Genomic DNA, 14,394 nt, shown 5'->3' on the forward strand with positions numbered 1-14,394 from the left:
GAACCGTAATAAAAACCGTTCCGTATCATTCCTATATAATGACAGAATTATTCAGCTGAATGGTTCTGTCGTTAAAAGGACATTAAATTTCAACCCGTAAATCTTATTCACGCTTTTTTAATTCAAAAAAACTTGAGTTATATTACGCTGCATATTAATAAACCAAGTATTGAAACGGCGCTTCTTGTTGTTTTTAAAAACCTTTAAATATAATACTACCGCTGCCTACGGTTTAAAACAAAATTCTTTAATCTTAGCAATTCATTCAATTTGCCTTAATTTTTCAACTAAAAGTATGAAAAATACGAGGATCATTGACATTAATTTTACGAGAAATAAATAAAGTAAAACATTTTTTTTCGTAGCTGAAGCGGCAATTATCCGTAATACGATTTTAATAATACGTCGTTTTAATCCTTAAAAGCTTTATACAATGCGTGTTTAACATTTAACGTGCGTTATACTCATGAGATTTTTTTAAACACATATTTTATCTGTTTCCGGTCGAATGAATCATTTGTTTCAGATGTGATTCGGTCACTTTTTATACATGTGTTTTTTAAAGATTGAGTAAGCTATTTATTGATGTTAGTCATAGAGTAATCTGAAATGATATTCTAAAAGCAGAGTAGCTCCTTCTGTCTATATGTTTCTCTTTCAAGGTCAAATTACTATACAGAATTTGATAAAATATGATATGGAAAAAAGTTGAACTCAAAGAAAGGTAGAAGAAAAGGTAAAGAAAGTAGAAGAAACTCATAGGCTACTTTTTATGACAAATTATCCCTAAAACTCAACTAAAACCGAAAAATTATTTAAATAAACCTATGTTCCCAATTTAAGACTCTAAAAGTTGCCTTGGCTCTACATTACTACAGGAGAAACGATTTTTTAAGGTTAAGTCTGGTTTGTTGCTATCCCATGTTTCTGGGATCGATCATCCCTATATATCCTGAATTTGGATCAATGCTTTCAGCACTGGCAATGAAATATATTTAATAATCATTGCAACGCATGCCGAATACATATGAGAGAGACTAAATTATTAAATAGAATAAAAAATTTCTGGGGATTTATCATAAATTACGATATTATCATACCCATAAATTTCGAAATTCCACCGTATGTTATGAGTAGAACATCTAATTATATCCCAAGTATAAATTTTAAATAGTCCAACGTAATATTCGTGTTGGAGAAAAATATGAATGGTAAAAATCTGGGTTAAGCTTTATACCGTCCTGTATGAGATAAACTCGCATAGAGAACGAAGTAGGAAGTTAAATTTATAATATCATAACTAGCTTAGTCAGGGGCCTTTGAGCAGACCTGACGTGGGGACCACCCATTCACCATTTATTCTACCGCCAAACATCAAATTTAGTTTTTATTGCTGTGATACCAATTTTAGTTTTTATTGCTGTGCGCCAGTTTAAATGGTAAATGAAGCAGTAATTACTGGCACAAAAGATCTCGAGGTTCATGGCATTCATCAAGTCAAAAATGTAAGACATTTCTGACTCAATACTTATCGTACCAATATCTAGAAAGGGTAACCACTGACCATTTATCAAAACGTAACCCATTTACTTTCCTGCTATCTCAATTCCAACTTAATATTATAATTAAAGAGCTTCATTCGATTCCAAGTTCTATTAGATTAAATAGTAGTGTTGCGTTGTTTGATTCTACTGAAATAATTCGCAACGTGAGGTCTCTTCGATCTGACACGTGTAGTGGTCACGTGTTATCTATATAACTGAATATAATATACATTTAAATATATCTTGCATGAAAATCAAGGTCTCCTAACTGCTTCAAAGTTCTTTTTTCAAATATATTATACGTATCGGTATTGTATCGGGCACAATAATATGCCTATTAATTATGCCATATGTCACAAAAATGTATTCTTAAACCGGTCAAATCGTTTTCCTCTTCGAAAAAACCTGAAATTTAATTATTAACAACCTAATAATTAAAGAGGTCCCTTTCAATATTTATCTTCAAACCTATGTATTCTTTCATCATTATCTCTTCTAGGTAAACTTATCTTTGAAATTAGTCCCATGTCTTTCAACGTATATTATAAACTTAAGCGACCCGTATAGTGACCGTTGGTGGTTTATCTGACCCGAGAGAAAGCCCAGATCAACACGACCCGTCAAACGGGTGCCGTTGGCATACATATGTCCTGAGTCGCCGCTCTATTTATATGGAACAAGATTTTACACTCCACGTGCTGGCAGTGCCTTATACGTCAAATTGGAGTTAACCGCTTTGCGACAAGGGACCGAACTAACCCTATTTCGTATAACATTAATCTCAAGTTTGCGGAATTATTTCCTAATCGACATATTAATTGGTCTAAAGTAATAACAGAGTTAATTTACGAACAAATACGAGAAAATTTGCTTCCTTTGTTTTAATTAGCACAAATATGTGATAAATATTCACGAATTCAATGGACATTAAAGTCACCTATAGTAATAAACTTGAGTTTTATTGTTAACATGTTTTAATGTCAATTAAAAACATAATCAAGTTATACATGGAAATAAAATAAGTAATATGTTGTATAACAGGATATAATATCAATTATTATTTGTCAAAGGTTAAAGGCGAACTTAACTATTAAAAATTTGAAAATACTATTTGTTATTAATAGTTAAAACTATTGTAATTATGGCTGAAACAGTTATAGCTACTTTGGTTTGTTTCTTATAATAAATAACAAATTGTGTACGATGACCAAAAGTCAATCAATCTTTACATTATCAAATTGTACCTTTAGACCAAGGTTGATTTAACCACAGCAGATCGATAGATTAACGCCTAATACTACAGTCGTTGTAATTGACATAAGTGTATTCAGGGTCTATTCTTACAGCAGAAAGAAAACGTGTACAAAGAAAAGGGATAATAGATCTTTTTCTGTGAAAACATTCGTTTATCCAAAGTAGTCTAGACATAAAAGACGATGTTACTTAGTGAGCGCCAAATGGCGACTGACGAAACTCGAGAGATTGACGAATCGTCGCAATCGTTGGTCAATCTAGCGCCATTCATAAAAGCTTCACTATTTTAATCACATTTAATTATGTTGATTATAATCAGGTTAACAATTAGCATTGGAAAATATTTATTAGACAATGCAAATTAAATACTAAGAGAGAGTGACTATTGTAAGCTTTGTGACCATTAAAGTAAAAATTATAGTGACAAAGTATAAGCTTTCAAGTACCTAGATATGTTTTGTTTGCTTACTTTGACTATATTAAATCCTACATTGGTGGTGACAGTTTTTAAATTTCAATTATATGTTTATAGATTTTGTTATTGATTACTTTTAAGGGCACGTTAATTTACGTGTTTTTTTATTAAGGTGTTACTTATTTAATGACTAATTTGTAAGTTTAAGTTTTACTACATTATTTTTAGCCTGATTTTTTTTTTAAACTATAACCATTTAAATAGTGCAGTGCACCTAATTAATGTGTGACATCTGTGGAAGCGATTTCGTGAAAAGGGAGGGAAGTGTGTAACTGTGTGAATACTATTTCGAACTTCAGTCTCTAATATTAGAGATTTGGAAATCTAATAAAAATAATTTTAACGATAATGAAACTATAGTTTACTTTGTATCATATCGAATTTAATATTCATCGCATTAAAATTTTATTTTAAATAATCTTACCATTGCGATAGATCCTTGTCGTCTAGTCCGGAAGGCGTTGCGAGCGTGTCCGCATCTCCCTCCGTCCTCCCGCCCGGATGCTCAGGTATTATCCGTTCAATCGTCGTCACCTCTTCTATGTCAGAGTCGATTCCTTGAGCGAAGTCCATATAAAACGACTCTCTCGAATCGCTGGATCCGCGTCGCAGTTTCAGCGACAGATCTGGTGAGCTGTCATCCATCTTTCTGTCACTCGTTATTTTACCTCCATTCGATACACTATTCGTTAATTACAAAGTCCCATTTCCTCACTTCTTTGTAATCCATTTTCGGCGTGACCAGTCTTTGTTAAGCAGTTACGACTAACCCATCTTCAAAGCTTTGTCTAAAATCGTTAGGGATTAGCTTCGTTTTATTTATACTTTAAGAATATCTCGGAGATGTTTTATACAATAGTTTTTATAAAAAATCTCACTATCCACAAGTTCAAAACGTAAAGAAACCTAAACATGTGCCTCAACAATTAATGGAAGACAATAACAATTTATCTTCGTGATACGGAAAGAACAGTTCTGAGTAAAAAAGAACAATGACCCGAGAACCATTCCTAGTGTTTCATTCCCTAAAATCGACACCGCTTCCTGTCGCTCTAATAGCTATTAGGCCATAGAACACGCACATGCAGTCAAATTTTACTCTAATAATATAAAATATTTAAATTTATTTTTATTACTAATATGAAAGAAATGGTTTTGTGTTTACAAGTTTTTTTATATAAATGAGCACTCGAAGACCATTCGCCACTGGCAAAATAATATGCAATGCCATAAATCACATCGGCTCCGTTAAACGCTACCTTTAATAAATATTTATAGCATATAATCTATCTTATTCGTTGTTATGGTGAATCCATCATGAGTTTTAGTTTTTTTTATTATTAATTCAATATGTTAATTCCAATTGACGACTGGCCCTGTATATAATAACCGATCATTATTAATTCAAACAAAATAATTTTGTTTTTTATTAAAACATGAATAATTAATTCCTAATTATACCAATTAATTAAATTAATCAGACATTCGTAAACAATACACGAATACGATACCAAGACCGAACAATAATACGCGCGTTTACATACACGCCGGCGGATTCCTATTCTGAACACGCATCGCTCCGTACGTCGAATTAAAAACACGGAACACTCACACACCAATATCGTAGACCTGTAATACTAGCACGTGGTAGAGCGCGGCGCGACTGAGGCGCCCTCCCGCGGCAAAGGATAGCGCGCGATTGCCGCGAAGCGGGACTACGGCGAGGTACGGAGGGGGACCCACCCTCAATGGCGCGGGATCAATCTGCCGCTCCCGAATTTGGAACGACCTCACATTTGTGAGGGTAGCGAGGAACTTGTGAATCGGTTATTCCTTCACTCCGATGAATATAAGCTCCTAACTTTATTATCAACTTTTTATTCGACTAATTCTGGAGGCGGCTATTTGGATTGTTCGTGAAGGAGAAATGAAACGCGTTTGTAATAATCTACAAATTTATAACATGGTTCCACATGGTTATTAAACAAATTCGTATTATACTTACAATATAAAGATATCACAATACTTTAAAAGTCTTTATAATACATAAAACAATTCAATGATAATTAGAAAATACATACATTTTCTTTAATTATTGTTATTAATATTATGGAAGATAATTTAAGAAGATAATTTTTATGTTTTGAAAGTAAATTTCACGATTCCAGAACATTCACACTAAAACATTATACTTGAATTAATTTCCATAATATACAATAATACTACAAACAATTTGGGTATGTGGACTAACAACAAACAAAAAAATTAAGTAAACATTATTATTTGACGAAAAAAATTACATCCTATAAATAAGTCCCTAAAATAAATCCAATTTTATGACATTTCAGTTGGCATATATTTAAAATTCATAGTTAACAATAGTATTGCATTAATTATTTTAGTTACTTTATTGACAAAAACATACTTGGTTATTAGTATACACTATTGATACACATTAAAGCTAAAAATTAAACATTTTTAATATACTTGTTAAACTTTTTATTTAATCATCAATTGTAAAATTAGAATAATGGTATTAGAAACAACTCGATATTGCTGTGTTCTACATCCTTTGTTATTAATTTATAAACATTAATTTTATATTTCTATTGTTTACATTTAAATTTTGTTATAATGTAACAATACAATGTAATTGTCCCACAACGGGGTCAAAGCCACCTCTCCACTTGAGGTTTGTATCCTATGTAAATTAATCTTTACGTTTTACCTTTCATTAATTAATCTATAAGGTTAAAGTACTCCAAATTTTTAATAGATGCTTTCGCTTCTTCGTTGACATTTATAGTTATCAGGCTTCAAATGCAACAGGACATACCTAATAAAAATAATAGCGCCAATTCTGTCACCAGCCAACCGTGAGCTGATTTATTAAATCAAATAACTGCTATATTTTAGGTTTCATATATGAGAAGTACGTTTAAATATTTCATTTAAGTGAAATGGATAAGATTGCGGAACATTTGAAAATCAGAACAACTGCGATTACATCTCTAGAGTCTACACATTATAAAACAAAATCATTTCCCGCCGTCCTTACGTTAAGATATTTTATATCGACACAACGGATTTTAATGCGGTTTTCATCAATAAACAAATTCAATTAATATATATAATACGTGCATATTATAGTAGAGGAAAGCTGAAAATTTAAACTTTCCTAGCCGAAAACGTTCTTTTTTTCTTGTTAAATTTGTATTTAGAACCTTATTGTACGGGTAGGTCGAAATTTAAATAATAATGCTAATGCGAGTTGCTATGTAATTAAGTGTTGTTAGTTAAAAAAAAAACCTAAAATTATTAGATATTTGCGTTTGTGATTGGAATGTAACTGGGGCTTAAAGTTTATGTTCTAAGAAGATATTTGTAAATAGAAGTGATTAAATTTAATATTTTATAACGATTATTTATTTCGAACTGGGTGAAAAAGAACTAGTGAAAGCGAAATATTTTTTTGTTTATTTTTTGTTATTAATCAAATAATACTAACGACCGCTACGTCTACAACAGATTTTTAAACTATTTATTTTTAATATTTTGTCTCAATAGTAAGATAAATATTTGGATACGTATAATTACTAATTAACTCAATTAATTATCTGATATAATAATATGATGTTGTATACTATGATATATGATATAGGAACAATATCAGTTTAGCCGACACAGGATCTCCAAGCGAGGCCGCCACATGCCATCGCCCCGATCAGATAAATTGCTAATGCAGCTATTAGTGTCAGAATGACATACATTTTTATATTCTTCCAAAACAGCGAACGTTGCAGAGTCCTCGCCGAAGTGCGATACGAAACGGACTGGAAAAAGACAAAATAATTAAAATGTACACATGTTTCAAACAACCTGATTTTCCTGTTTGTCGTGTTAACTTTAAATGTCATTATAACTACATATTATTACAAAAAATTTAAAAAACTAATTTTTGATTTCGAAATTAAAACAGCGGAAGAATATTTGACGAGTGAATAAAAAACCAGTTAACTCAAGAACAATCGAGAAACAATCGGCACAAAAAAATATTATAACACGTACACAACGGATTCGATAAACAAATCTTTAATATGGCTTCTTCTTAAAAATAGCCGGTCTATATATCTTGTACCGTAAAAGTCTACTTTAGTTCGCACTCAGTAAGGTAAATAAAAGCAGCAAAACTGATATGGCGAAATCATTAAAATTATAGAAAATGTTCCATTCTAAAAACACAGTGATAACATTTCCATTGGCCGTGAAAATCCGCATTTTTATAAAAGCATAAAAGGCTCTCATTTAGATAATTCAATCGGCATTGAATTCATCAACAAAACGATTACATATGAACGATGCATAATTGCAAATGCCAACAATAAATAATTATAAAACAATCTAATCCAGGTCTTGGTTTGTTGTTTGTGGTTCGCTATTTGGGGCAGCAGAATTAATACGTTTTTTCGGCAAGAAAATAACAATCTCATACTTCGGAAACATTTATATTCGTTGATTTGCATCTGATTTTTTTCGCTCAAGTTGATTTAGCCACCAAATCGTAATATCCCAGTATAAAATAGAGCGTTTTTAGATTCGGAAACAAAGCTAGACAATCTTTAATAATAATCACTAAGGCCGAAATTGGTCAAGTAGACATCATCAATTGCATCAATCATAAACAAAATCATGATTACTTACACTTGTGGCCAGATTATCTGCCTTATTTACGAGCAGCTCCAATTTTTCTCCACGCATTGCCATATTATCTGTAATAAAAAAGAGAATAAATATTTTTAAAACTCAAAATTATGAGTAAATTGAATGTGACTTAGTTACATGAATTTAATTTCATAAGATAAAAAATATTTGCATTAGCATAAATATCCATTAAAAAATAACTATATTGTAATATTATCGCCAGTATAATTAGCGTATGGAAAAATTCAGCTCAATCTATTAGGTGGAATCTGTTTAAAATTCAATTATTTTATCCACACATACTAATTATTTAAGTTCATTATAGGCCTGTAAATTTCTATTTATCTAGGTTACAAGGTCAACATGGTATTGAAAAACTTGTACATTCAACTATACTTTACAAAAAGGACTAAGATGTCAATTAATCCACTTTTGTTAATATACTTTTGCTGTAAATTGATCATAAAATATGATTATTACAATTAATACATTTAATATTTCTGCTTTTAACATCAACATTAGTAATGAAACTAATTAATTAATACCATTTACATACTTTTTTCAAATTTTTATTTTTTTTGTTTTATACAAGTTGAAACAGCCTTGAACTTGAGGTTTACAGTACATTCTGGCTCTACTTTTCATAAATTAATGTGTACGTGATAACATATATAATTGATTTATCGATAATGGTGATTTTGATACCATTTTCCTTACATAAAACATTAAATTCATTGCTACAGCTTAGTTAAATTAAACATTGTTTAATGTAATGAATATTTATTTGACTTTTATTATAATAATTGTCATATCCTTTAGAATATAGAATCTAGTTCCTTAGCAACGTATTAATTGTTATGTCATTACAAATATATATATGGAATAAAAATGCGTTATAAAATTACGAATAATTATTTTATTTACTAAAAACATATTAAACTGGCGACGAGGATGTCAAACACCGTAAAAAAATACAAAAGATTAAGAGCCTCCTTACGGGGTAATTTAACAAGAACAGAAAATTACATAAATTTACAAGAAAATATTACGGAAGAAGAAATAGATTCACGACTTTACACTTTACAAGAAAGCCTTCAAAGATTCCACGATGCACAAAGAGAAATTGAACTTGAAACGGAAGAAGATCAATTAGAAGAAGAAATACAATACAGGTACGAATTTGAAGAACTTTACACAAAATTGAAAGTGAAACTGTTACTTTTTCGTAGATATAATAATAATGAAATAGAAAATAGATTGGAAAATATTGAAAATTTAGGATCAGTTAAAAGTTATACCCGCAAAGAATGTGCATGGGATTTTCGGTGCACATTCTTTGCGGGTATAACTTTTAACTGATCCTAAATTTTCAATATTATCTTACTGAGCAAAGAGTGTTACATAGGACTTCAGCTCCTTATCACCCAGCAACTAATGGACAAGCGGAACGATTCGTTCAAACAATAAAGAGAAGATTAAAAACTATGGAACAGGAACGAGGAACCTTAATAGATAAAATAATTACAGTCAAGTGTTGCTTGCGACGAACCCCGGGGGTATGCGGGCGGAGTCCATACGAACTCATGTTTGGCAGAAATATAAGGACATATTTACATACAATATTTGAAAGAGATACGAATACTAGAGTACAATTAAAAGAAAACATAATTTTAAATAAACAATTTAAAGAGGGGGACAGAGTACAAGTTCGAGTATACGGTAAAAATAAAAAGTGGATTTTTGGAACAATTCAAAAGCGACTAGGAACATTACATTATCAAATAGTCACAGATGAAAACGAGATAATACGTCGACATGTCGACCAAATGCTTTCGGCACCTTTAATAGAACGTCAAATTGCGGCGGAGGGCTGTCATATCCTTTAGAATATAGAATCTAGTTCCTTAGCAACGTATTAATTGTTATGTCATTACAAATATATATATGGAATAAAAATGCGTTATAAAATTACGAATAATTATTTTATTTACTAAAAACATATTAATAATAATATTACATTTTTAATAATATTAATCTAAGACTTCAATTGACAAAGAATTTTATTTAAAAAAAGGAGAGTTATATGATATTATAAAAAATTATAACAATAAATTTTATAGTTGAGATTATTGCATTTCAAAATATTTGTATACAACATTGTGTGCACTGAGAGGGATAACGTGATTGTGATAATGACTTGTTTACTATATTCCCTCTTATCAATAAGCAATGAAACGTTAAATATTAAATGTAAATACTGTTTTCTTCCTCAATAGGTCAGAAAGTTGAATTGAGGACAATATCATTTTTTACCTCTTAACAACCTACAATTCTTTTATTCTTATATCAACAGCATCTAATGTAGATGGAATGAAATATATCTGTACTATTTACTATACATACAACATTTATGTAAATTAATTATTTGAAAAGGGCAAGTTGATAGCATATATCTTCATAAAACAACAAGCATGTAGGTAAGATCTAGTCTCATCAATTGTTAACTGCCTTGTTGCATAAAATCATGCTTGAATTTAAATCTTAGGGCAGTTTGTAACCTTTTGGGCCTGTTAATAAGAGTGAAAACTAAAAAAATGAGACATTACAGCTAATAGAGCTACTTACCAATGTTTTTGACCATGATGTTTTTAAGTTCATCCAACTCTCCGTGGACCCTGGAAATAGTTTCCAGATCTTTTGACTCGCTATAGTGTTTCATTTCAGTGGCCAGAACTCTTGCAAATTCACTGTTCATGGCATAAGGTATAGCAGTTTGGGCAGTATCACCAAATAATGTTGTAAACCTTCTTTTAATTTCATTTAAAAAGAGGAATGCTCTCGATCGTTGAAATTTCTAGAACGAAATAGGAAAAAAGAGTGATAATTTTGAAATTAGTGTTTATTTAGAATTCAATAGGATTTTTATCATTAAACTTACGTCGTCAGTGATACAAAAATAGACCAATTTATTCTCTGCGATGTAATGGAATAAGTAATTTCCATGGGAGTATGTAAGTTTGTCATCGTGTGGTGGTATTTTAGATAAAATTTGTTCTGTTACTTCAGTAAAGTTACCAGCACATGTCGCATATTTGGCTAAAACAATAGTACCGCGGGCAACAACACTAAATAGGATAGGCATTTTCGATAACTTGCGTCAATAATACAATTACAATGAAAACACAATGGAGAAAACAATGACAAATTACATTAGACACCTACAAACTTCAAACTAATTAAAGAATTAACAATATTAATCCACGTCACTATAATAATTTCAACTTTAAGCGATAAAATGAGAAACTATGAATATCTTCTCTTTTTACTATAGGTTTTACAAACGCGAATAATTATCAAATTAACAGCCGACAGTAGTATAAAGTGTACTATGAGTACGGATAAGGTAGGTAAGTGTAATAATAAATGACAGTGACACATTAGAATATTGCCATTTACAAAATCCAATATCAAGTAAATCTTAATGACCTAAATTTATATAACGACAAAAACATATTTTTATATAATATTTAGATATTTTACAAATGAATATATACAATAAAATGGGACGTTTTAATACATTAAAATGCATATTTATTGATTGAATTGATTTAATGCTGTTTTTACAGAGTATTAATAACAATTAATAAATAATCGCGTAAACTTAGCATTTTATCTCTAGCTTAATGATGGAAGATAAAATATTTTTATATATCAGGTAGACAGGTAGAGACTACTTATCGATAAACAATATTGTATTATAAATAAAGCTGAGCTCATATCTTGACATTGTACGTGACAACTTTTATAGGATAATAAACTGGATTTTCATGGGCTATGTTTTAACATTTAAATTTTTTTATTATTTACTATATAATAATACTATAATCATGCAATTAGTTACATAACATGTATATAAAAATTAACATGTATATAAATAACATTATAATTCCAATAATTTATTATTTCAGTAACAATTTATACTTTGGTAATTTTTTTTAGAAAATTTTGAATTATTTTGACTTAGTCAAAATAATCATCAATGTCTATGTCTGGATTTAATATATCATCACCAAAAGGTGTAAGATCTATTTGATCAAGTATTAAATTTTCACACATTTCTTCTAAATCAGTTTCACCGATTAATATGGCACCTTGCAACCTTCCATTTTGCAACACAAATTTTATGTATTCATGACGAGGAGTTGTTCTTAAAAGTATTTCATAATCATTTCCTAGACCTTGACCATTGTATTTACCTAATAATACAACTCTATACCCAAAAAGAGTTGTGCAATGTGTAAATAATTCAAAGCAAAAATCTTGCAAGACTGGTTCACTTGTTATTCTAGCATGCATAGCTTTAGCTGCCATTCCAGCCATCTGACGGGCTTGGGTCCATAATCTTAGCTGAAACCAGTGAGGAGCATGTTGCCAAGTTGCACTTGCTACATCTCCAGCAGCAAAAACATCTTTTATTGAAGTTTCTTGATATTCATCTACAGCCAAACCACCATCAGAACCTCTTTTTAATGATTCATCACAAGAAAAATTTACAGCAGGTTCAACTCCAGTGGCAGATATAACAAAATCACATTGTATGGTTCTTCCATTGGTCAATTTTATATTTAAAGCAAATTCTTGATCATTCACCTCTTCCACTGATTCAACTTCAACTTTATAAATTATTTCAAGTTCTTGTTCACCACTTGCATTCTTAATATTTTCAAGTTTCCTATACCAATCAGGGCCTAAAGCTGCTGACTTCAAATTCTTATTAATAGATACTACTGTATCCTCTTCAGAAAATATGTGCCTTCTTAAAATAGTGGTATCTTTTTTTTCTTCAGATTTATTTCGGAATGTATCTTGAAAGAATTCAGCCGCTCCAGGATCAACAAATGTGGCTGATATATAGTCATCTCTGATCACCCATACCTTCTGAATGCCTCTGGTAGCGTGAACAATTTCTGATGCAATACCTCCATTTCCAACGATGACCATGCGACGGCCATCTTTAAGTTTTTCCTGAAAATCCTTTACTGAATCTGTATCTCTAATACCAAGTATCCTGTCAAATTTATTTGAGTCTGATATTAATCTTGGTATTCCACCAGTACAAATGCATACTACATCATATTGGATTGAAACATTGTCATCAGTAACAACTATTTTATTTTTTGTATCCAGATATTTCATTGAATCATATACTATTTTTAAGTTAGGATGTATCTTTAACAATGAACTTGCTTCTGTATCTTTAACATCAAACTTCACCACAGTTTTCGCATAAAAACTTACATTGCTCACATTCTTAACAAGTGAAGACGCAGTAACTATTACAAGTTTTTCTTCGGGATGTAAAATTGCTAATGTCTCAACGCAAGTGACGCCAGCTATGCCGCCACCAATAACTAAATATCTAGTTTTTATTGTAGACATTTTTATATCCTTATCCCGACAAGATTCTAAATATGTAAAATATAAATTATGAAATGTTACGTTATCGTTGTTTACTTTATTAAATACATAATAAAATTATATACGGCACATTTAATATGATGCTGCTGTTGCTAGTAAGGTAGTTTTACTTTATTAAATTTATTTAATTATATATTACTTTATATCACATTCATATTTTCATGAAATTACAAAAGTTTTAAAACACCTCCCCTTCAGTTTCCACAGGTTGTGCAGTAAAATAAATTTGACAATTGACATATCTGTCAAATCTAATAGTACCTAATAGTTTTATGCAGAACTTAACCAATTGCATAGAGAATATATAGTAAATAGTAATACAAAAAGAACAAGTGGAAAATGGACCAAGATTCTATATTTAGTACTGTCATTCCTGTTTCCAGTGTCCAGTATCCAATTTAGTGAAGCTACAACATGACACCAGTCATATAACAAAAACTATCGATGAACTTGAGCTGACTTTAATAAAATATAAAAGTAGAAGTAAACGCAATGATATTCTAATAAACAGATATGTTATACCGTTTATTAAACATTTCATTACAAGTAAAAAGGATAGCTTGATAAAAACAATAAGTAAAAGGGATAACTAGATGTTTTAATTACGCAAAACGTATTACTACATAATTATGATGAAAACGACTAAAGGCAAACGTCCCAATTAGGACGTTTTCTAGTCTTCATTTTTAGCGTTAATGACGCAGCTGTTTACTAGAACATCAACAGAGTCAACGTAGTTTTGTTGAAAAAATAACATACCATGCAACTAAAACTTATAATTTTATCATTTAACCAGTGGAAACTTAGCTGATATATGTAATTTTGTATATTCTTATCCCATAAGTTTATCTTACTATTTGTTTCCCTAAAATAAAATAAAATAAAAAAATTATTGTGATATAAGTGTGATTTTAGGTATTATTGAACAATTAACAAAAATAT

The 14,394-nt window shown here is 30.3% G+C and overlaps 3 protein-coding genes across 12 annotated transcripts in view; all 3 read right to left on the minus strand.

Moving 5' to 3' along the window:
• The window catches only part of LOC124544352 (proton channel OtopLc-like), a 62,370-nt gene extending 57,401 nt beyond the window's left edge, over window positions 1-4,969 (minus strand). The window contains exons 1-2 of one of the 10 annotated variants that reach the window (XM_047122862.1): window positions 4,886-4,969; window positions 3,698-4,061 (exon numbers count right to left, since the gene is read on the minus strand). In XM_047122862.1, coding sequence (XP_046978818.1) covers window positions 3,698-3,918 — 221 coding nt within the window. In that variant the 5' untranslated portion in view covers window positions 3,919-4,061; window positions 4,886-4,969. Of the gene's footprint in view, window positions 1-3,697; window positions 4,249-4,784 lie in introns of all 10 variants that reach the window. The other 9 variants (XM_047122868.1, XM_047122865.1, XM_047122864.1 and 6 more) reach the window with 9 other exon arrangements.
• A 259-nt stretch (window positions 4,970-5,228) lies between these two features.
• Window positions 5,229-11,391, minus strand: LOC124544119 (vesicle-associated membrane protein 7). Its single transcript, XM_047122565.1, has 4 exons — window positions 10,913-11,391; window positions 10,600-10,828; window positions 7,975-8,042; window positions 5,229-7,106 (listed from the first exon to the last, which is right to left on the minus strand). The coding sequence occupies exons 1-4, from the start codon at window positions 11,114-11,116 to the stop codon at window positions 6,948-6,950; spliced, it is 660 nt and encodes a 219-aa protein (XP_046978521.1). The 5' UTR covers window positions 11,117-11,391; the 3' UTR covers window positions 5,229-6,947.
• A 531-nt stretch (window positions 11,392-11,922) lies between these two features.
• Window positions 11,923-13,677, minus strand: LOC124544357 (pyridine nucleotide-disulfide oxidoreductase domain-containing protein 1). The gene has a single exon (XM_047122873.1). It carries the CDS (start codon window positions 13,411-13,413, stop codon window positions 11,995-11,997), a length of 1,419 nt encoding a protein of 472 aa, XP_046978829.1. The 5' UTR covers window positions 13,414-13,677; the 3' UTR covers window positions 11,923-11,994.
• Between the last annotated feature and the right edge of the window lie 717 nt (window positions 13,678-14,394).

The sequence above is a fragment of the Vanessa cardui genome, chromosome 4 (assembly GCF_905220365.1).
Source record: "Vanessa cardui chromosome 4, ilVanCard2.1, whole genome shotgun sequence".
NCBI classification, from domain to species: Eukaryota; Metazoa; Arthropoda; class Insecta; order Lepidoptera; family Nymphalidae; genus Vanessa; species Vanessa cardui.

Excerpts from the sequence above, each read along its gene's own strand:
- LOC124544119 (XM_047122565.1), bottom strand. The coding sequence starts at position 11,116 with ATGCCTATCCTATTTAGTGTTGTTGCCCGCGGTACTATTGTTTTAGCC. Across the intron at positions 10,829-10,912 it reads ATTTTTGTATCACTGACGAC|AAATTTCAACGATCGAGAGC; the intron begins GTAAGTTTAATG and ends ATTTCGTTCTAG. Across the intron at positions 7,107-7,974 it reads CAGATAATCTGGCCACAAGT|TCCGTTTCGTATCGCACTTC; the intron begins GTAAGTAATCAT and ends GTCTTTTTCCAG.
- LOC124544357 (XM_047122873.1), bottom strand. The coding sequence starts at position 13,413 with ATGTCTACAATAAAAACTAGATATTTAGTTATTGGTGGCGGCATAGCT.